The sequence below is a fragment of the Lissotriton vulgaris genome, chromosome 1_1, assembly GCF_964263255.1.
Source record: "Lissotriton vulgaris chromosome 1_1, aLisVul1.2, whole genome shotgun sequence".
NCBI classification, from domain to species: domain Eukaryota; kingdom Metazoa; phylum Chordata; class Amphibia; order Caudata; family Salamandridae; genus Lissotriton; species Lissotriton vulgaris.
Window position 1 is genome coordinate 984,681,450 of NC_141685.1, and position 23,816 is coordinate 984,705,265.

Genomic DNA, 23,816 nt, shown 5'->3' on the forward strand with positions numbered 1-23,816 from the left:
TGGTGATTTATCCGAAGTCTGGTTGGACTAAAGCATTCACATACCAGGCATCTAGGTCAATGCCTGTAGGTTCGTTCCGAATTCAATTTTTTATGAACTGAAAACAAGTAAAAAACTGTTTATCTGAATGGACAAGGCAATGTGTTGGCGGTGAGGACGATGATGCCATGGTACATGGTGGCATTGTGACTGGTGACGCAGAATGTTTAATAACAGAAAGCTATTATGCCTGTGTGAGTCAACTGAAATGGAGAAAAGACATGGATGGTTGTAATCACTAACATATTGTGCAGGTGCTCATTTGGGACTAACCAACGCAAATCATTGCTCTGATTACTTACCATTAAAAAGGCCCGCCCGCAGGCACTGAAAAAATTGCACAGCACCACACAAGCTCCTATGCCAGAACATTTTTGTGACTTTTTTATGTTTGATATTTCTGACAATAAATTATTATGGACATTCTTCCACTGTCGAGTCCTATTAAGTGAGGGTGCAATTGCGCATTCGTGGGCCATGTACATTTATGATACGCAAGGCATATTTCTAATGTGGTAGACATTTTATATAGGGTGCTATGATTATTCCTTGTGAGCCAGGTATATTTTTGACGTTCCGTGTAGATTTCTAAATTGGCAGGTATCTTTATAATGTACCTGATATATTCCTAACATGCAAAATATATATTTTTGTGTGTCAAGCATATTTGTAATGTGCCCAGTAAAGTCATGTTTACTTCCATGTTGCCAGGTATATTTTCAATGTGCATAGTTTACTTCTGGTGTACCAGCTATATTTCAAAAGTATCATATATATTCTTGGTGTGCCAGGGTTATTTCCTGGGGCGTCGGATATATATGTAACAGTGTGTCGGGTATAGTGCTAGCGTGTTTGGTACATTTCCAATGTGCCTAGTGTATTTCTGGAGTGCCAAGTATGTTTCTGGTGTGCAAAGTATATTTTTTACTGTGTCAGGTAGATTTCCATTGGCCATGTATATTTATTCAGATTCAAGATAGCCTGGCTGATGAGGATTATGAATCCGAAACCGGTCCCAGGATGCTTGTTTCCGGTCCAGGGAAGACATGGCTTGGCAGTTCGGGCTGGACTGTTCCCATGAGGGTCAGACTGATTTGCATATGTCCATGTCTGAACTGTAGTGGTGGAGTGAGCTAAAGAATGATGATGGATTAAACCCAGATCAGTTGACTGGGGGTGAGTGTTTGATTTGCTCAAGCACTCTGTCCATCATCCCCTTTGGTATCGCTATGTATATTTCTTGGGCGCCAAGTATATTATAGATGTGCCTTGGGCATTTGTTGGCTGCCACATATATTTAACGTGACTCATGTTACAGATGTTCAGGTGTATTCCAGGCATGCCATAATTATGCCTAATGTTCCATGTATATTGCTGAAGTGCACTGTTAATAACTAATGTGAAAGTATATTTTTGGTGCCCTGGGTATACTAACGATGTTGTGGCAGATATATTCCTTGTGTGTTGTGTATTTTTGCATATTTTAGTGTACTAGGTATACTCCTGGTGTATTGTGTATATTTTGGGTGTCCTAGGTATGTTTGGGGTTTGCTAAAGGTATTTCTAAATATGCCACTTATATACCTTGGGGCCTATTATGAAGTTGGGCCGACTTGCATCTGCCCGATACCATCTCGGAAACGGGATGGACCGACTTCCCTTCGGAGGTCCCGATCACCTCATTGTGATGAAACCGGCCATAGCACATGCTCCCATAGAGAAATGTGAGGTGGTGTTAATGCTGGCACCCCTTAGCAGGCACCTCAAGGTGCCTGTCACGGGGTGCAGTGTCTAACGGGGGGCACCATATGTGCCCCCTCGGCCACCAACCGGTGGCCGCTAAGGAAAGGGGACCCTGCAAGGGGCCCCAAACACACTTTTCCGAAAGGGTTTCCATGTCAGAAAGGTCGCCATGGAAACTCTGCCGGAAACCGTGCATTGTAATCCGGACAGGGTAAACCGCCATCCGTTTGGATTATGGGCTGGTTCTGACTTGGAAGCCATACGAAATTACCGGCCAGTTTCAATTCTGAGCTTCTGAATCAACATCAGCCGGTTGCATTTGAACCCGACGGTGTCGGCTGAGGGCCTCTGACCTGAGGTCAGAGACCTTATGACCTACATTGTAATAGGCTCCTTAGTGTTCCACGTATCTTTCTGATGTGCCTAATAAATGTATAATGTACCAGCATATTTTGGTGTGCCAAACATACTTCTAATGAGCAGTGTATTTAATGTGTGCTAGGTGTATTTCTAATGTGCACAAATATGAAACATGCTAGGTATATTACTGCTGTGCCAGGCATATTTAGAACATGCTAGATATTTGTTTGTATGTCGGGTATACTCCTGGTGTTTTGTGTACATTTTGGGTGCCCCTGGTATGCTTGTGGTTTGCTAGATATATTTCTAAAGTGCCAATTATATTTCTGGTGTGCCAGATGTTTTTATGGTGAGCTAAGTATACTCTCGGACCGGTGTGTAAGATATGTTTCTGCATTCAGTTTTAGGTGTTGTCACCTAACAGCAATCTTTTTTGTTCGAAAATGGTTGGATATGGTAGATAAACAGTTCAATTATTAAATAGCCCAAGCATCAAAAAATAAAGTGAATAGTCATACCCCTTCCTTTAAAATTCCATTGGCTTGAAGCTTCAATTGTCTCAGGTGACATCTGTGCCCATAACATGAATGCCCTGGGCACTGGGAGAGGAAGACACTGGCACAGACATCATTACCAAAGCGCAAGGCCCACTGGTCACAGATTTGTGAGTTTGTTGAATGATCGCATCAACCAACCCCCTCTTGGAGTCCTCTACACTGAGTTAATTCGCAGCCACAAGACAGCTGCCTCCCTCCAGAGCGCCAAGAAGCCATGAAACAGAGATCACAGCACTATACGAAAAACGCATGGAAAAATCATAACATTTCTCATGGTGTATGCCACCATTGTATGACCCCTCCACCCCTAAACACTATGATTCCACCATCCTCCATTCCCATGATCCCTCACGCCACCCATCCTCTCTCCCCATGGTTACTGTTCTCTATGTCAATATCCAACCTGACGTCATGCTCCATTTGCTCATCTTGTGTACAGGACCCACTGTGCAGACACTTCCACCAACAACTGTCCTAGTAACGGCCCAGATTACAACAAATCTCTGAAAAGCAACAAATACCTGTGCAGGGCATCGAGCGGCCTATTAGCAAATGCTTTCACCTGGACTAGTTGCAGTATATGGGTTTCGGCATTCATTCGACTGTACTTGTCCAGCAGAAAACAAAGAATAGACATTCCACCGGATAAAAGCAGACACCACCTGAAAACAAAAGCTTCCATTTATAACCAATCAGTGCAAGAAGTAGCTGGCATCATTTGACATCATCTCCATGGTGGCGATTGTGACCTACAATATAACCCACGTGCCAGCACCAGGATACAGTAAACGTTATTTGTAGCTTCTCAGCTGGAATCTACGGCAGGGTGTGAGGCCAGCAGGGCTGGAGAGAGTAATTCGCAAGTCAGGCATCCGTGCAGGGAGAGTCGAGGTAGAGTTAGTTACAAGGCAAGAATGACAGAATAATCTGCACATTTTGCTACAAAAAGAGAAATGCAACCCTTGTATTTTTACCTGGGGGTTCATGGGCACGTTCCTGTTTGGCTGGGACGTCTCCATTCATGTTTTCGTAACTGGGGTTCCTTGACCGGTTCCCTGCGTACAAGGGGTTTAGAAAGTGATGAAGCGAACTTTTAAAATGTATTTAGTTTCTGTTCGCGGATTTGAACTCCCATAATTAATAATTTATTAACGAGTGTTGCATGTTTTTGTATTAATTCAACCTACAATAATGTGCACCTTCATAAAAACGTGGGATTAATAACATGTGCTCTTGTTGCATTGGTCACTACATTTGAATAATATATTAACTTTGTCTTTCTGTTTTGTCAACATTAACTGCGGCTGTTTTAAAATAATAGCATGTGCTTATTCTTAAATGTGCTCTTGTTTATGTCGTGTCTATCATGTGACAGTGTTTTGTTCGTTTCTTGTGCTTAAAGCTAGGTAATATAGACTAATGGGTTAACATTAGTGAAGGGGGTGGGTAACAGAATAATTATCATTACTCAAATTAATTGATGTCTTGTGTTTCCTTGCATACTAGAGTCTCGGTGAAAGAGGCATGTGGCCTATTCTAAAATGGATGTCCGAAGTCCTGTCGAGATGGGCCATGCACAGCAAAGAATGAAAGAAAGTATTTTGTTCGTAATCTTTGAGAAACAAATACGTTGAAGTTGAACTGTGCAAGATGTGCCTAGCATTGTATAACTTTCATTGCCAAGGACAGGACATTGCGGCGGAAAAGCTCGAGCTGAGGAAGCAACGAACTGTTACTTAACAAAATGTTGCGAGCTCCTTGGAAGAGCTTGTGACACACGTAGACAAAGGACAATGCCGCTTTTTAAGAATATGGTTTTTCAATGAGAAGGCGATGACTTCATGGACTGACACTTGATGACCAATTATTTTCCGAGTTGGTCTGTTATTTGTATTCTTTTAGCTAGTCTTAGATAGAGAAAAGGTATAAAACTTGGTCCCTTGGGAGGAGCATGGTTGGCTCGTTCCTGTTCTCGTGAGATGCTGTCGGACTTCTGACTCACGTAAGGCCACTTTTGAACTTTACATTTTTCCCTTTAGGTTTCTTAGTTAAAGTCAGAATAATAAGGTTAGGGAATGAGACTCAAATTGCTTAAACATTTCTCTTTCTGATTTGATTTAAACTGACAGTCTAATGTGCCTTACTAAATAAAATGATGCTAAATAAATGCAAATAGAGAATTATTTCTTTGAATAATGCACTTTGCTTGATAATAAAGTTAATAAAATAGATGTTGAAATGACAAGCTGGTCTTGATTATTTCATATTAAGTTACCATCAGTTAATCCATTGCCTAGGTTATGACTTAATTAAATGTTTATTTTAGTGATTTGATTAATTAGGTCACATGATTCAGTTGGTCAATTCATGTCTCAGTCATTTATGGGCCTAGTGATAAATTGTGAAAATGGTGAGTATTGTGGTGTAGAGTTGTGCTTATGAGACAGAATTTCCTTTGGCCCGCTGGATCAAAAGGATAGTTAGTGCTGTCATGTTAATTACAATTTGTTTAGTGCACAATCTGCCAATAGTATGGTAAAACTTAGCATAGCAAGTATAACGACTGAGTAGAAATCTTGCACAGGAGCTGAACAGACTGAAACCCATAGTAGAGAGGAGGGGGCCACTCATGCATGCCAACATACCCGATTTAGGAGGGAGACTAACTAATTTTCAAACCAAAACTGCTTAGATATATAGCTTTCTTCCTCCTAAAATTACCCTCATTTTAATTCAAGTCAATGAAGAAAATGAATCCCCCTGATTTATTTTTTGAATCCTCCCTCGTACCCACTGTTGAATGTCTGCCACTGTGTTATCTGTCTCAGGTAGTGGTCGAAGTGGGCGAGATCGGCAGGGCACAGGGTGCTCCAACTTCTTTAATTCCATAGATTCCATTACCGTTACCCTACTTTTTATTAAATTTGAACAAGCATCCCAGGACGGCAGAAATAGCCAAGGCCTATAGATAAGGCTCAGCGTTTGTGGCCGTTCGGGTACGGGCTGGGCAGGGCGGGCAGAGAAGGAAAATTACCCTTTCTTTTCTTCTTTCCCAGAGAATAAAACAGTGTCGACTTCTGCTATGCCACTTTAGCTCCCCCACTACACTTTTTATTTCTTCCTCTAATTCCCTTTCTTTCTGTCAAGCAGCTCCTCTCATTTACTGAAAACCGTGACCTCAAGGAACGGTTCTCACCCTCTCTTTCCTTCTTTTGTTTATTTATTCCCCTGTGGAATGGATCTAAAAAGAAAAACACTTTTGCTGGAAATTTAGGGATTCATTTATGAGCCCTTGCGTCACTTTTGCGCCGCTGGTTCGTCACTGTTTGTGACGCACCAGCAGCGTAAAAAATGCACCATGTTGCGTCATATTTACAGTGACAACAGATACGTCAGAAATACTGACACATCTGTCACTCCTTGCGACATGATGTGTCATACAGTAAATATGACGCATCATTGATTTCGCAAGGAGGGCGCAATGAAAAGTGACGCATCGCTGTTTTCACGCATCGATGCGTCACTTTTCATAAATGAGGCCCTTCGTCTTTTTCTGAAATTTCTCTTTTCCAAAGTGCAGCCTCGCGAATAAAAGGTTAAAAATATGAAAAATAAAAGAAATAAAGTCAGAGTGGTGGCAGAGTGGGCAGATCAATTTTATTCACACCCAAACAAAGTAGGGCTACTTTACAGAGTTTGCCAGTGAAGCGCTACTTTTGTTTTCTTGTCTTTCTTTGAACAGCTTCGTTTTCCCCTGGGCTCTGTATTCAGGGATGTGGTCTTTTTAACATACTACTTACGTTTTGTAAGAATATAAGCAATGGACATTGAAATGGGTACATTCCAGGCCCTGTAGTCATGTCCTTAAATTTTCAGGCAAAAGCACTCACTGATTTCTGAATAGTGAGGTTAAAAGCATTAAGGTAACCATGTTGTTCCTGCTTATATTTCACATGCTTTGCATTCCCTATGAGTGTTTGCTTTTTCCATGATGTTGTTACTTTTTTTTTTAGGAAGCATATTGCTCTTGTCTAGTGCGTATTTTAAAATGAGCTGCATCCAGGTGTTTATAGCGGGGCATTATTGGGTTGTAGTTGAAGGCAGTGCGAGTTTCTCTCAGTGGGGCAGTGTGAGGTTTCAGTGGGGGTGAGGATATGGCACTATGGTTAGAGCTGCCGAATTTGGAACTGGGGAACTAGGTTTAGCCTTCATGACCAGTCCCCCAGACCACTCTCCTGAGGGAGCACATTCCCATGCTAGACCTTAGAAGGCCCGCAAGACCTTAGAAGGCCTGGTGTCTTAGCACCAGCAAGTGGACCCTAGCGGTGGCGACTGTGGGTTAACCTTGAAGGCTAGTCCACCACAATCCATGCTGAAGTTCACCAATAGTCTTGCGGGTAGGCCTATGAAGGAGTACACCCTAGGGCAACAGTGACTCTGCCACTGAGGTCACAGGACCCATTAGAAGGGCCAGCTCTAGGATGGTGTAACCGGTGTGACTACACCAGCACTTACTTTGGGTGTGGGCATCGTGCTTGCAAGTATATTTTGGTTTTAAAAGCGCTTGCTGCCTCCATCCTCGACTCCAGCAATTTTCCCCAACATTAAAAATGTCATGATAACTCAGGTGAATAATGTTCTTCCTAGAGAGAGATCGGAGTTTTGTCTAGTGAAAGTTTTGACTCATGGAAAGGTGGCACAGATGATTAATGTGCCTGCTGCAAAGAGCATGTAACATGCAGATAACAAAGTGCGCATAATGTATATAGGTCAGTGGGCTACTGTTCTTATCGGAGAGATCCTTTTGTTACTTGCAGTTTATAAGTTAAAATCCTAACATAGAACAGTGAGCTATTAACTGTCATCTAAGCGCTGCATACGAACTGCAAGGTAAAAATTAGAGCGTTATGTTTTCCTCCCTGTGTTCTTTTGGATAGAGATCAATTCTGATTATTAAAGAGAACTCCCAACCATGGTATTAAAAATTAAATTATGAGTTTAGGTTTCTCCAGACCAAACACTATTAAACTAAGCAACCTACTAGTATGGTTGTGATATGACTCCTACACCTTGTAGTCCTTAGTCTTATGTAACATTTTCTATACAGTGATTTGCACACATATAATTGATTGTCTCTGTGTAATGAGTGTGTGATGTAAAGAGCTCGGACACCCTACACTGGTATTAGTGGTACTGTAAATCAAATTAAATGCATCTGAGAGAGTGTCGTTATGGAGACTTGAGGGGTACTGTTAAATGGTGGGAGTGAGGGAATTGAAGGCGTAGGTGGTCATTGGGGGTCACTAACAAATTTTGTTGCACAGGGCGCCACAAGCACTAAAGCCCGCCCTGCCTTTGAGGCCCGTCTGCCTCACCCATTGGTACCTCCATTGGCTTTGTTTCAGCAGTCATATTAGCAACTCACCAGGGATCATATTGCTGGATTTGCCCGCATACCAAACTAAGGTGCCCATTAGGATGTGTGGCGGATCGCCATGCAGGCGGTGGCGATCCGCAAGACATCCTTACCCGCCCGCCACCCATTTCCCCGCACCATATTACTATGGCGGGGGGGGCCACGGTGGACGGAAAGACCGTCCGCAACTTTTCCACCCTGGTCGCCTTGCGACCGGGGCGGAAAAGGTTTAATATGGTGGCGGTGTCTATCAGACACCGCCAGCCATATTTGCATGGCCAAAACAGATGTCTTTCCATGGCGGCAATGCCGCCACAGAAAGGCAGGAGGTCTTCACTTCGGGGGCCCCCTGCGGCCCCCCATGGTGAAGGCAAGGTGGGGGGTGTACATGGGGGTATATGTGGTACCCCCCTGCATTTGCATACGCTATGCGGCAGGCACCGCGCGGTGCCTGCCACTTTGTGTATGCAAATGCATACATGCATTTTTAGCATTGTGGCGGGCGGTGCAGAGAGCACCGCCCGCCACAATGTTAAAAATGCAGGATGCGCCCGCCACTGTGGCGGGTGCATCCTAATACCCCCCACGGAACTCCCGCCCTTATGGCTGGCGGTCCCATTATCCAATAGGATGGCGGACGGACTAAGTCCACCCGTCATCCCAATGACCCCCTAAGTTTGCAAACTTCATAATATCTCTGCTTCAGTCACAAGCACTTTTAGCACTTTTTTGTGCTGCCTGCTTTGAGGGCACTGGAATTATGCAGCGAAGGTGGACAAAATTATGCCCCAGTGTTGACTATATTATGCAGCAAAAAAAGGCTGCAGCGTAATGCAGTATGTTTTCAGATATGTTTTGTTTTGACATGTGTACACATGCTAACAGTCTCTGGAAAGATTGTGCCATATTAATACTAGTATAACATACAAATGCAGCAGTGAGAAAGGTGATCAGGCAACCTTTGCAAAGGGCCGTCCACTTCGCAGCAACACAAGTCCTATTTTCTAGTACCTTTTGATCCGTTTGAGCTACAAACAATTTGTTATTTAAAATTGTCAGATTATGCAGCAGATCTTGTATTTTGTGGCAAATATGGCAGAGCCATAATTATATAGACGATATTTGCAAACTAGGATATGTTGCCATTAATGTTTGAACTGCTATTGTGGTAAAAGGGGGGAGAAGTGCTGATGACAGAAACTCCATGGCTTGGAGACAAGTGACTTGTGCTTCCACTTTTAAGTGTATTTGGGACATTCTGTGATTGGAAACATATTATATTTAATGTCAATAACTCATGTTAAACCTTAAATCATCATGTGTATCCACTGGTTGAATTTAATAACATAACATAATAACATAAGCTTTAACTGGGCAGTGAAATGCCAAACAAATACTGAAAATTGGGATGTTGGGATGTTGACCTCTGACTCCGCCCACTGATCCAATGCTTGGGTTATTCCCTGCCTCTGACTCTCCGCCCACAGTTCACCTAATTATTTCCTCCCACTTCGACCATTTGTCTCAGGTGAATATGAAAATATACTGTAAGCTCTGCTCTTTACAAACCTACATAAGGGGAAGAGAATGGATCCTTTCAGGTGTGGGAGGGGCTTTTATTCTCGGCCTGGGGCAGAGGGCAAGAAGCGGGGTCGGTCCGCCGAGAGGAAAGAGCAGCTGTAGCTTCAACTGGAGGGAGTTTTACCTGCTCCCGCCACGCTCCTGAATGTAGGAGGATGGTGGCTGCACGCAGCCACTGCCAACGCGCAGCCACTGCCTGCGGCCATACATCTCCGCATAAGGCCCCTGGTGCTTTTCTGGAGCAGTGTTCGCGGATCCAATAATTCAGGGCTGAGAGACATCAGTTAACATTTTTTAATCCATCGTTCTACCCACAAATCTGTGGATTTAGGAACTGTACATTCGATTAGCAATTTCCACAGGAAAAAACCCCCAGAACTGTGATTCCATTTTTGAGTCAGTATCTGCCCCCTGAGACCTCCCCACCCCCAATTGTCGCAAGGGTTCCGAGCCTCCTTACATCCCCTCTGTCGATTTTTCAGGACTTTGGTGCCTGGCTTCCTGCAATGGCTACAGCAATAAAAAAATAAGTTGCTGCCAGCCAATCAGATTGATTTGTTTATGTTTCAAGTGTGTTATCATTGAGGAATTTGTTAATTCGGGTCCTTAAAGGATTCCCAAATTAACAGACAAAATGGGGCATATTATCAAGCACATGTGATAATTATCCCAAATCGTGCATAGCGCGATTTTCATTATCGCCGTCTATCGCTGGATTTCAGCGCCGGGTTAGCGACGTATTATTAACGCTTTTCACCCAGGCGATGTGAAATCCAGCTATAGAGGGTGATAACATGCATTAGTGTGAGAAAAGCAGCAAAAAATGACCTGCGATAATGTAAACCTTGATAATAGGCAGGTGTGGACTTAGCCCTGAGATCCACCTCCCATGTTACAGATGGCTAAGTCAAGGAGTTAAAATCATGCGATAAAGGGGCCTTAGCGCGACTTTGATCATCGATTCGCGGGTCTGGGGCATCCTTGTACATATTGCGATGCAGTTTTCGCTATGTTTACCCATGTTGTTGTGTGAGGAACGCCCACTTTGCATGTCATTAGCGATAATAATCGCTGACATGAAAGTGGGGAAAAGATGACTGCTAACTCAAGGAAACACACGTTAGCATGTCCTTGATAATAAAGCAATATTTAAATCTTCGCTTTTAAAGCTAAAGCGGCTAAAATGGGCTTGATAATATGCCCCAAAATATCTCTAAAAGTAACCAGTTAAAGCCTGCCTGATAACCTTTTTATAACCCTAAAATCTCAACTACTGAACGATTTTACACCAATTCAGCCAAAGCACACTTCTGAGTGAAGTTCAACTTTTGTGCGAAATGTGTAATTACATCACCTGTAGCAGACAGCAACATTTTCTACGGTCAGATAGAATTGAAATCGCTCATTTTTAATACCCTTTTTATTACCCCACTACCACAAGATGAATCTGCAAAACCTGGCATACCAAAATACACCATACCTAGTGCTATTTGACTGAAAATATTTTGTGCAGCTCCGTCAAAAAGTGTCAAAGTTTTAAGCAAAGCCAAAATAGACATTTTATTGAAAAGTTTTATCTAACATACACACACACACACCAACTATCAACAGTGTTTCATAAATGTAGAGAGATGAAACGAGAACAGGAGAGAAAGATACAGCAAGAAAGACAGCGAATGAGGAAGAAAGAGAGACGAGAAAGACAGTGAGAAGGTGTCTTACATAATAAAAAAGAGATAATGGGGAAATTGTGAGAGTGAAAGAGTGTTGGAGCAAGAAATGGAACAAGATACACAAAATTAAGATGTAAATAGAATGCAAGAGAAAACAGAGGGATTGGAAGGTCAGAGAGGGGCGACTGAAATGTTTGTGCCTGTAGGAGTAGCAGCCTTGGAAAAGTATTTTGTCCTCTCCTCAACAAATCTTGAAATGAATCTAGACGTCCATCAATGATGAACAAAATCTTCACAAATTCTACATTTGTTAAACGGTAATCACGGATCTGACCACCACACATACTCGCTTCAATCATTAACATATTACTATACCGCAAACTACTTAAAAGGACATGGTCTTATAGTTTATTGATTTCAAAACTATTTTTTATAAAGTCACAAAGAAATCCTGAGAGTGTTATATGATGCACACCCAGGCTGAGGGTATTGTGAAAATAAAAAAAATAAAAATGCAGGCTCCTCCAAAACAAGAGGGTTCACTGACAGAATATCAACCCTCAAAATATCGACATACAAAAATATTGCGACCAAAATATCGATCTAAAAAATATAGCCATCCAGGGTCGGACTGGCTACCGGGCAGTTTGGAATGATGCCGAGCTGGTGGCTGAGTTTCTTGCAGTGGGGGCTGATTTCATTCATGGAGACCTGCGTGTGCTTCGAAATATTGAAAGCAAAACTAATTTAATTTTGACACTAGCCGTTCACTAAGAGTTAACAATACCAACACTGGCATCTGCCTTCAGTGCATTAGATCTTTAATTACTGTACACACTAAACGCGGGTGGCATATTCAATGAGGGGGGGAGGGACAGTTCCTATTAATTTATTGAATACATCTTGCGTTCAGCATTTTGTGTTGCACTCATGTCTTGTTGGATGCTTTGTGTGCTAAGAGCATACGGCATTGCTCACTCAAGTTTTATTTACTAAACATAATAATGGCAAAAACGGCTCCTCCCATTCTGGACTGAAAGCCACCTCTATCATAAAATAAATATTTTTTTAAACATAACTGTTCAGAACTTCTTTCTAAGCCGTCAGTCCACTATGCAATAAAACTATGATAAAATACCAAGTTGCTGCCACCCATTGGCAGAGCCTGGAATGTGTTAATAGATGTAAGTATGACTGTCAACCATCCTGAAAAGCATGAACACAGTGAATTAGAATGAAGTAGTTTTTTTTATAACGCAATGTTGTATCGAGAACATTTCTCCGATCGACCTCCCCATTTGTATCAGTTTTTTGTAGAAGCACTCGTCTGTCAGATAAGTTGCAGAAATCCCTGTATGCCAGCTCCCCCTTGCCTCTGTTAGTGTTAACTCGGAAAACAAAACAAACACCTATGCTTAGCATTTGCCACCTATTCTCAGGCGGGTTCCAGTGAGGTGCTCAACAACAAGATGCAGGAGAAACTCATCCGTTCTCCTTCTTCGCACCTTCTCACCTCATCACAAGCAGAGGGGAGAAGTAGGCAGGCCCAGGCTCATCCATCACAAGGGCGCTCTCTGCGGAGGTAGCTGGTTACTTTGAAGCCACCAAATTACATGTATTGATAGCTCTTCATTGTGGGCCTGATTGCATGCCATGTTTCCAGAGTGCAAACCACAGGCATCGGTTCATTACATTACCGGACCCCATTTATTCACGTTGGGTCAGCTTGACAGGAGGCACTGCCCTTTTGTAAAGCATGTAACTTTCTGGTGTGCGTGCGAGGCATATGGTGGGCCGAACTCCACGGAATCTCACAGAGTTTTTATGTAACCCTGCGGAATTCCACGTGGTAAAACTCTGTGAGCTATGCCCACCCCTACTTTCAACAGTGAAGTATTGGAAAATTGGCTGAGGTGGAGCTGTCGTAGCACATAGCTTTGAATTGCTGTGCATAGATACATACCTTCTATGGGCCACTACTTCATTATGCAAGCAGTCGTACAAATTGTTTTCCTCTACTTGAGAAAATCATGGACTTGCTTATGGTCTGCTTGACACCTTTATCTGCCGTCAGAATGTGGTAGGTGTTCTGTTCACTGTTTGACACATGCATTACAGTGACCACAATGTGCATAACGGTGGATGGAACATAAGCCAATTTCTCATGGACTACCCTGTGTGGTAAAACGCAAACCCTTTAGTATTGTTTGAAGTGCTCTTTAGGGAACATAGGCAGTCTTCCCCAGCATGTTTGCCTTAGCTTCAAAGGTGGAAGTGCTCACTCAATTTGAGGAAATGGGCCTCGAAAGACAGTCTCGATACCCTCAACTTGCATCCACAAAGTGGAAGGAGTTTGATTTTTGCACAGTGAGTGCACTAAAGGCACATGAAAAGCATGTTTTCTTGGGTTTCAAGTAGTTAGTAAAGGAAGACGTTAGTAAAGGTTAGCTCGGCAAGCATACAGGATCAGACATGACTTTGAAGGAGACAGAGACATGAACAGGTAAGAAAAGCTTAGGCTTGGTGTGCTTTCACAGGAATATTGCATAATTAGAAGGCAGATAGACAAGGTAGTACAGATACACATGCCATCACTTCATCTTCACCAAAGGAGTCAACCCCATTGGCGCTGCACTCACCTGATACTCAGTTAGCCCCTAACTCAACTAAGTAGAGAACGCTGCAGCCAGTCTCCTCATCAACCTCCCACTGGTCACACACTCTGCACCTAAAAGAACTTCACCGTCCACAGCTCTCTTCAAACTCCTTACCCCCACATTTAAAGCAATACACAACACTGGCCCAGAATACCTCAAAACGGCCTCAGATTTCAAAAACCTTCCAGACACCTTCGCTCAGCGGCACTCATACTTGCATACATTGCTTACATGCATAGCACCAAAACAGGCAGTGGCAACTTCTTCTACCTTGGCCTGAAAGGCATGAATGACCTGCCCCTAAACATCTGCGCCACCTCTAAAAGTATTGCATTCTGCACAAAGCTGAAGACTCGGCTCTTCAATTAGGTGAATCCTTGGATAATCCCTCACTGCACCTACATCAGCAGCAGGCTATCCTTCTGGGCCATAGTGCACGTTACAAAAGATCGTAACATTACAGAGAACTCATTACAGAGAACTCTGCGACCAACGGTATGCTTATGGGTAAAATATTTGTCCTGCTTGCCATGTTCATCCTTCATCAGAACATAGTAGATGTTCACTTTGCCATATAACAAGTTTATTACAGTCACAGCACTTCATTTAACAGTTGACAGGACATATGTCACGTCCTACCATGTGAGTCAAAAACTAACATTCTTCGTAGTTTAGGATGTACTCTTCAGGGAACTTAGGATGGTTTTTCCCATCATGTTTACCTTAGATATGTTCACTCAGTTTGAGGAATGTAGGCTTTGAACGGCAGTCCTGGACAACCCCCAATTTGCATACACAAACTGGAAGGGGCTTGATTTAGCTCAGTGAGCACGCTAAAGGTGCATGAAGACATGTCTTCCTCATCCTAATGTGTTTTCATGGGAGTCATTAGTAATAGTTCACTGGGCACGCATTCTGTAATGCTCAGTAAGTCAACGGAGGTGCGTACTTGACAGGTAGCAAAATCATTGTTGTGACGGAGCGAGGTGGCAAACGCAAAATTTTGTGTACCCCTCTTGAAGTCAATGTCCCATAACAATAATGTTTACTAATTGCATGTTTTGTGAAAAAATTCACCCATAGAGTAAGATGCACACATTATTTTATTTTTACACACAGGAATACTAATTGTGCTTGCATGTTGCAATAAACCTAGCTAATATGTAATGTTATTGTGTTGTGAACTAATGTGCTGTTTAGTTATAAACAAAATGCTATTTAAATGTGCTTTTTGTACATGTATTGTGAAAAGAGAAGGTCGATTATGTAAGTATAAAACGCATTTGTGTGGCTTATTTGTTAGGTAACAACTAATGGGAAATGGGAAATATTAGTATGGTGGGAGGTAAACAGAATGGGTTTCAATTCAATAACTAACATGAATTTGTGTTTGTTTCTATGATAGTTCCAAAAAGTGGCCTCTAAGGCCTAAACAAAATGGACGTGTGGGTAAACTGTGAGCAAGAGCTGTATAGCGCACGCGCACCAAAATCTGCAAGTCAGAGTGAACTGCTTGTGTTCGAGAAAGTTCAAGGCTAACAAGGCCCGGAACCTAGGATGGGTGCCAAGCATGGACGATGTAATGCTCAAGAGCCTGGGAAAGATGGTTGATGTATCTACTCGAGGAAGCGCCTAGGCCACAAACTGACTTTAACAAAGACCCTTTATTTTTCTGCTGACACATTGTGAAAATGATGTTGTAATGGTGAGATGATGCTCATCCACCCTGAAACTGTCCAATGAGAAATTGAATGAGGACTGACAAGTTACTTTTAGATAGATTAAGTTAGGAGAATTAGGGTATAAAAACCCCTGGATTTGACTAGAAGGGGTGGCTTTTTTAATTTCTATTGGAGATACTGTCCGTTTGCTGACCGATTCCTGGATGTAAGACTCCAACTATTTTACCTTGTTTGCTTTGCAGGACTAAAGAATAAGATGAGGGTGTCAGACAGGGATGTTAGGAGAGAATAAAGTTGGAACTATCTGTTCTTTGCTAAACTTTAACTGAAATCTAAATTAACGCGATTTTTCTTGAGCTCTGAATAAAATGATAATTTTTGAAATAAAGTTTAAGATTTTACTAAATAAAGATTTGACTAATGCATAAATGTCAGACATAATAAAGTTTTGCTTTTAATAAGATTGGGAAATGGAATCTTAAAAGCTGGTCTTGTGATTTTCCTACGCCTAATTTTCTTTCTAGCAGATCCATTGCCGACATGGTGGTGTGTCTGAAAATCAAATGTTTAAATAAACTATGGTAAATCGTTTTTAAAAATTGCAGGTGTAAATAATAAATAGTTAAATAGGTTTGGACGCTCTACCAAATGTTACAGCATTTCTCCATTACGATTCACCAAAAGCCTTGAAGCCAAGTATAAGCTAAGTAAATGCGCAGTGTTATGGTGCATGTTTTGTGTGTTTAAAGGTTTCAGGGAAATGATGAGTGATAATTGAAATAATTTCTGGAGCCGCGCTGTAGCAGTTATATCTTGGCAGCAGAGTAGTGGTTGCTAAGCAAATTAGGTAGGGTTATGTATAAAGTACCATATACAATTTGATGCATAGATTTATGACTAACATCTGTTGAGTTTGTATTACATTATATGTAGTTTGAAAAGGCTTCCAAGTGCTGCGTGAAGCCAGTGCCTCTGTCTGCATATAGAGGAAGTGTGGCAAGTAAAGTCGCACAGTGCATTGGTCTGTTTCAAAAAAGTAGTATTGTCGTATACAGCGGTGGTATCTTTGTATATCACTGTTTAGAGACATTAGGTGTAATAGGATAAATGTATAGTGAGGACAGTCTATGAAATTTCAGCCTTTAAGCACAGGGAGCATTGCGTATCCTAATTAAAACTTACTGCTGGGAGAGTAGTAGGACTCAACTCGAGCTTGAAAGAAGGGTAAAGGAGCGGCGTCTACTTTACTAACGATAGAGGAATTCTGTGGTGGGTTAGATGGAAGCACTGCCTACTGGTAAAACAGAGTTCATGTATATATGAATAGGGTTTTCTGTATGAACGTTTATAAATGATATTGCAATGCGCGTTCAAGTGAAACTCTGGGATTGTCTCTAAGGAGTTGAAAAGGATCTCTGTATGTGCTTTCCCAGAGAAACAAGATCGTTATTGCCTGACAGAAGGGTAAAGCCAGTAGTGCTGCTTTATCGACAAGTCTAAAAATTCTGAGGAGATATGCGTTGTCTACTCCGGTTACAGAATACTTGTGTAGTTGTGAAATCTATCACTTTATTAGCGAAACAGATTAGTGGAATTGTTCTATGTAAGTTACTAACTGATTTTGAAAATATCTTGAAAATACGGCTTTCTGAAAAAACCCTGTAAAGGAGGGGTCAGTCGGCGCTGCAGAAGCAGGAGCGCTGGTGACGTCAAAGGTGTCGCGCTGGGATTGGTCCGCGTGACCAAGACAGAGTAGGAGCTGATTGGTTCATCACAGAAAGCAGCAAAAGCTATTGGGTAAGCACTATAGTGACACATCGTGTTCTTACTGGTGCATTAGTGCGAATCGCGCTGTGATAGGTTGGTGTTACGGAATCAGCAACAGAATAGTACGCAATCTTTTGAGAGAAGGGAAAGTTTACCGGAAATGTCATATTACTATTATGAAGATGACAAGAAGAAACCTTCATGGTTTAAAAGACTGAAAACGTGTTTGTAAAAGACAAGGAGGTAGTTACGAGAGAGGGAAAAATACTTTCTTCGCCGAAAACACCTGCTTCTTACATGTTGACGAAATATGGAAATCATACGTGTGTTTGGTTGGATAATTGGATAGAGTATACCAAGGATGATGGTGTGTTAGCCTTTCCAGAAGGAGGATCGCTTGATGTGGCAATTTTGAGAAATTTGAGAGACAAAATGATGAACCTTGAACCAAGACCTAGACCAATTCAGTTTGAAGCACTGGTTGATGGGAAGATGAAATGCATCAAATGGAAAGTGAGAGGTTGAGCAGGCATCTTAGACCAAGAGGTAGAGGTAGAGATTTGTGGGGAGAGACACATGAGACTAGAATGCGAAGATGGAGAAATAGTAGCATGTGCAATGGCATGTATCCGGTCAGATTGGTAGAAGAATATGAGGGACGAAAAAGTGCAGAGAAGAAGAAGAATATTGAATTAGGAAATCAAAGCTATGGTGAAAGTGAATCAGAGGATGCTGTGTTAGAAGAAATATTAAATAGAAGACCGCCACCATATCAACCAAGTTCTTTATGGACTACCCCGAATACCCCAACGACAGAAGAAAAAGTTAATGAAACATCAGGACAGCCATCAAATTTCAGAGATTTCCCTGAAAGAATAGAAACAAGATATGTCCTAGTACACCAATAGGAGAAGCTAGAATTACAGGTACTCCTGTACAAAGTAATGATTTACACAGGATTATATTAAGCACGGAAAGACGAAACAATGAGAAGCCAAGTATGTCTGAATATGAGCGTTCTGCACATGATTTGATTCAGAACCTTACTAAAAATATGGAAGCTGTTACTGTCCCAGTAACGATAGGACCTATAATACCAGTATTTGATGATCAAACAATAAGAGAGCCGAGATTATCAATTCCATCACAACAAAGCCTGCAGAGAGCAAGAGAAAGTACTTATCCAGATTTATCAGAAATAAGGCATAATACAAGTGTAAATCTACCAGAGTTAACTTTTAATAAAAATTTGACATGTGGATTCCAGACAGGAGCAGAATCTGACTCTGCAACTCCAGAGAGAAGTACAGACAAAATAGACTTAACGCAAACGCCTAGGGATCCATCAGATAGGGAATTGAGTGAATGGATTAAAACGCTAAAATTAAAAGAGCAGGAATCAAAAGTGCTGGATATGGCCATATTCAAAGTGGAAATGGAAGAATTAATAATTGGAACGATTGGGACAGATAGATTAAAAATTTACGAGGATGATGAGCTCATGTTTTTGTGTAAAAGCATAACATGGAGAGCAATGTATGATCAGTTGGAGGAAGAAGTGGCAAGTGAATATGGAATAGAGTTTGCAAAAATAAACTTATCGAGTGGATTTTGCAGAAAGGGACATTGAGAACATGAATACTGAATACTGCTGGAAGATTAATTCAGATAACAGATTTAATTGTGTTGTTGCGAAGATGGGGTGATGTAGGTAAATGGCGAGTCAAGTGGGCGAAGAAGAAAGAAGAGAATAGTGATAAATCAACATTAGCCTTTTCCGGTTAGAGAAAAAGAAACAGTGGTAACTGAATTCCCTATGAGAGAAGTTCCTGGAGTAGGATATGTGCATGTTCCTTGGAGCAGACAAGATATATTGTCATTTGCAAATGATTTCCCCAGATTAAGAGAAAAACCAGTAGAATGGTATCGACAAGTTGACAGATTTGTAAAGGTGTTGTGGATTGATTTGGAAGGATTATTTGACATAGTGGTGCCAGCAGATTTATGGACAGAATGTAAAATATCTGTGGATTGGCCAAGGGAAGAGTATCCCAGAGATGAGAAAACAGGAGCTCCATCACCGGATGTGATGAGAAAATATGAACAAGTGATAGTGTGGTTGAAAAACAAAATACCTCCAAAAGAAACTGATTGGGTAAAGATAGATAGGACCACCCAGGAGCCGAAAGAAACTGTGCATTCTTTTTATGAAAGTTTTCAAACAGTATAGTGGTTATGAGGAATAAAGTGAGAAAGACATTAGTCATTTTGTATATAGATTTATATATGGATTAAGACCAGAAATTTCAGATAGGATTAGGCATAGCATGATGGATTGGCAATCGAGCTCAGTAGATAAGGTATTGAGACAAGCAAAATATTGTAGTGAGGAAATTGATGCAAAACAAAAGAAATTAAAAGAGAAAGCCATGTGGGCACAAGTGAAAGTAGCAGAACAACAAGTAGCGCAGATGGAGAACAAGAATGTAGGGGATCAAAGTAGGTTTAAAGGCAAACCTAAAATGGTAGGGAACATTGATGAATTGAAAAAGAAAATGCCATGTTTCAATTGCATATAGTAAGAAGAAAGGCCAGCAAAGGGTTTTATTCAAAACCTATTGGTCAGCGTTATTAGGACCTGTTATAGAAATCAAGGTTCCTAGAATTGTTCTGAATCAATCGCTGTGATAAATCAATAACTTCAATCAAACAAGTTAAATTAGAATAATAAATAAATAAATACAGTGTTACCACACTAACACAGTAAATAAATACATAAAATACAAAAAAACAGGATTTATATTTGTCTGAAGATTATTATTTGTTTTCAAGACAAAGAAAGTTTATAAAAACGAAGCAAACATTTTCATAAAATAGGGTACATAAACAGATATTGGTTAGATAGTCAAGGTATGGGTTGTCTCATCCTTTGGTATATCTAAACAAAAAAGAATCCAAACTGCTAATATAAAATAACTCAATGATTTCAACTCAAAATCAGAAGAAAATCAAAGATGGTACAATGGATCACGTGCAGAATTGGACAGAGTCGTCGACGTTTTGGTCTTTTCAGGAATTTATCATAAGACCATCATCAGGACAATAGAAATTCTACATACAGTAGATGACCCTTTTTATTTAAGTAGAGATAGATCCACTTTTTACTCAAAAGAAAGACAGCAATTCCAGTAAATTGTGATGTTGGACGATAAAAGTAGTTTAATCCTTTTATACCAAGGTTACTCGTGTCTTTAGCTGAGCTGATTTCAAGTATTCAGCACAATATCCACAAAGGAGTTGATCAGTAACACGACCACCGTCAAGTTTTAGTGGCAGCGAAAGAGAAAGCATCCGTTTCAATTGCGGCAAGTTAGGGCATTGGAAACGAGTGTGTAAATGTCCGCCTAGAGTTAATGGGGAACATACATCATTAAATCCACAGGTGCAGTTTGAGGTAAATCAGCAGCAATCACAGCAACAGCAGAAAGCAAATCAGCAAAGTCAGGTGCCACAACCGCCACTGCCAAATAGTGGGAATCAGCAGAAATACAGTGCAGAGACAGGATTCAGCGGAGGTGAGCAGGTAAAAAGACCGCAAAGAGTAAATGCGTGTCCTCAATATTGGTTGCAAGAAGAGAATGGCAGTGAGCCGGATGAAAGTTTCTGACGGTGCCTGAGGGAGGAAGAAGAGTGTATGCTTGGAGCCACTCTTGAGGTAGATCAGTCAGGTCCATTTGAGAGTGGAAAAGCGAATGATGTGGAAATAACTTTCCTAGTGGACACTGGTGCTACCCGTTCTACTGTTAGATCAGTGGAAATTCAAAATCTTCCTCTCTCGGGTGAAACAATCCAGGTTGTAGGTGTAGCTAATAGGCAAATAAAAACTCCTTTGACAAAACCAGTTGAAATAGAGATAGGGACATACAAAGATATGCATCGGTTTGTGGTGTGCGACATTAGTCCTGTTAATTTACTAGGCAGGGATATATTGTGTAAGATCAACTGTGCCATATACTGGTCACCGGATGGCATAGATGAAGATAGTTGTATAAATTGACAATGCTCATGATTGAGGCTGAACAAGATAAACTGTTTACTGTTTTTGATAAAGAGAAAATTCCTGTTGGCCTGAAAGTCGCAGTGAAAGAAAGAGTGTGGGATTTCACTGGAAAAGATATAGGTTTAATTAAAGGGGTTGATCCTGTGAAAGTGACCATAAAAGAAGGTGTAAGTTACCCGAATATACCTCAATATAAAATGACTGCAGAAGTAATTGAAGGAATTACTCCATTAATTGACAAAATGATTGAGCAAGGAATTATAAGAGAAATTGAGAGCAGTCCTTGTAATTCACCGATTATGGGACTGAAAAAGCCAAACGGAACATTTAGAATTGTGCAGGACCTGAGAACAGTTTATAAGAATGTTGTCCCATGTTGTCCGATTGTTCTGAATCCAGTAGTGATTTTGTATCAGATACCTCATGATGCAGAATGGTATACTGTGATTGATCTATGCAATGCGTTCTTTACTGTTCCATTGCATCCAGAGAGCCAACCAATTTTTGCGTTCCGTTTCCAAAATCGTATTCTAGCATGGTGTAGAATTCCACAAGGGTGCACTGAAAGTCCATCGATTTTTAATCAGCTGCTAAAGAAATCACTAGAAACTTTTAGCATGCCTGGAGAGTCTGTGCTAGTGCAGTATATTGATGACCTATTGGTAGCATCAAAAACAAAGGAGGCCTGTGTAACTGATGCAGTGGCATTGTTGAACCATTTGGCTGAGGAGGGACATAAAGTGTCTCCATCAAAATTACAGTTCTGTCAGAAAGAAGTACAATATTGAGGTCACAAGATTGCTAAAGGAATCAGACCGGTCACAATTGAGAGAAATAAAATGATACAAGGAATGCAGCCACCTAAAACACAAAGACAGGTAAGAATGTTCCTGGGAATGGTAGGTTATTGCAGACAGTGGATAAGTGGATTCTCATTGATCGCGAAACCATTGCAGAGATTGACAAAGGCAGATATCAGAGACCATTCTGACCAAAACAGAGAAGGAAGCATTTGAACAGTTAAAAACTAAGTTGTGCGAAGCACCAGCTTTGGGAATGCCTGATTATGAAAAGGAATTTGAATTGTACTGCAGTGAGCGAGAAGGATATGCTTTATCAGTATTGATCCAAAGACATGGAAAAAAGAGAAAACCAATTGCGTATTTCTCAGCTGTTCTGGACCTTGTTGCAAAAGCTTTGCCAGGATGTCTGAAAGCAGTAGCAGCAACAAGTGTAAGTCTAGAACAAAGTGAAGGAATTGTGATGGGATTTCCTGTGAGGGTGTATGTACCTCATTCAGTGGAGATTCTCCTCACAAGAGCAAAAACACAGTACATGACTAACAGCAGATTGACCCATTATGAGAAAGTAATTCTGGGAGCTGAAAATGTGACAATTGCAAGATGTGTGAATGTCAACCCATCTACATTGTTACCTGAGACCGATGAAGCAGAAGTGAAAGGTGAGCTTGATCACAAATGTTTGGATGTTTTGGAGTACTGTACAAAACCTCGTCTGGACATCAAAGATGAGCCTTTGCTTGAATCAGATTTTGTAATGTTTGTGGACGGATCATGTCTAAGAACAGAGAGTGGTGTTCTAAGTGCTGCATATGCTGTATGTACAGTGGCAGAAGTGTTAGAAGCATCTTGTCTGAAAGGAATTCATTCTGCTCAGATAGCGGAGTTGATTGCTTTGATACAAGCATGTGAGTTGGGAAAAGAGGTGAAAGTAACCATAGTGACAGATAGTCAATATGGTTATGGAGTTGTTCATGATTATGAACAGCTTTGGTCCCAAAGAGGTTATTTGACCTCTGCAGGAACACCTATTCGGAATGCTGAGTTTGTGAAGACATTGATAGATGTGATACAGTTACCTGGAAAATTGGCTGTGGTAAAATGTTCTGCTCATGTGGATGCAATTGCCAAGCATTGTGCAAAGAATCAAATTTCAATCAATCGAGAGAAAACTGAAGAACATGTTCCAAGTCCTTTAATGCTAACCACTGTAGTTGAGACCTGGCAGGAAGTGAAGCAAATGCAGGAAGATGCAGGAACAGAGGAAAAAGATATCTGGTTAAAATCAGTCTGCAGGCAAAGGGAGGAAGATGAAATTTGGTTTACAAAGATGAAAGACCAGTAATGCCCGGTAGCATGATTTCAGATATGGACCGAATGTACCATGGTCAAGACCACATTGGAAGAGACGCTATGATTCATCTCTTTAGGCAGACTTGGTATAACCCTAAATTTAGAATGATTGCCGAAAGTCTGTGTCA

General features: G+C 41.2%; 1 protein-coding gene across 4 annotated transcripts in view; it reads right to left on the reverse strand.

Moving 5' to 3' along the window:
• Nucleotides 1–23,816, reverse strand: part of LOC147748348 (uncharacterized) — a 204,929-nt gene that overhangs the window by 149,973 nt on the left and 31,140 nt on the right. For 3 of the 4 annotated variants that reach the window (XM_086960524.1, XM_086960549.1, XM_086960532.1), the window contains exon 2: nucleotides 3,674–3,754. The exons of the other annotated variant lie outside the window; for it this stretch is intronic. In XM_086960524.1, coding sequence (XP_086816650.1) covers nucleotides 3,674–3,754 — 81 coding nt within the window. The remainder of the gene's footprint in view (nucleotides 1–3,673; nucleotides 3,755–23,816) is intronic. 4 annotated transcript variants of the gene reach the window in all.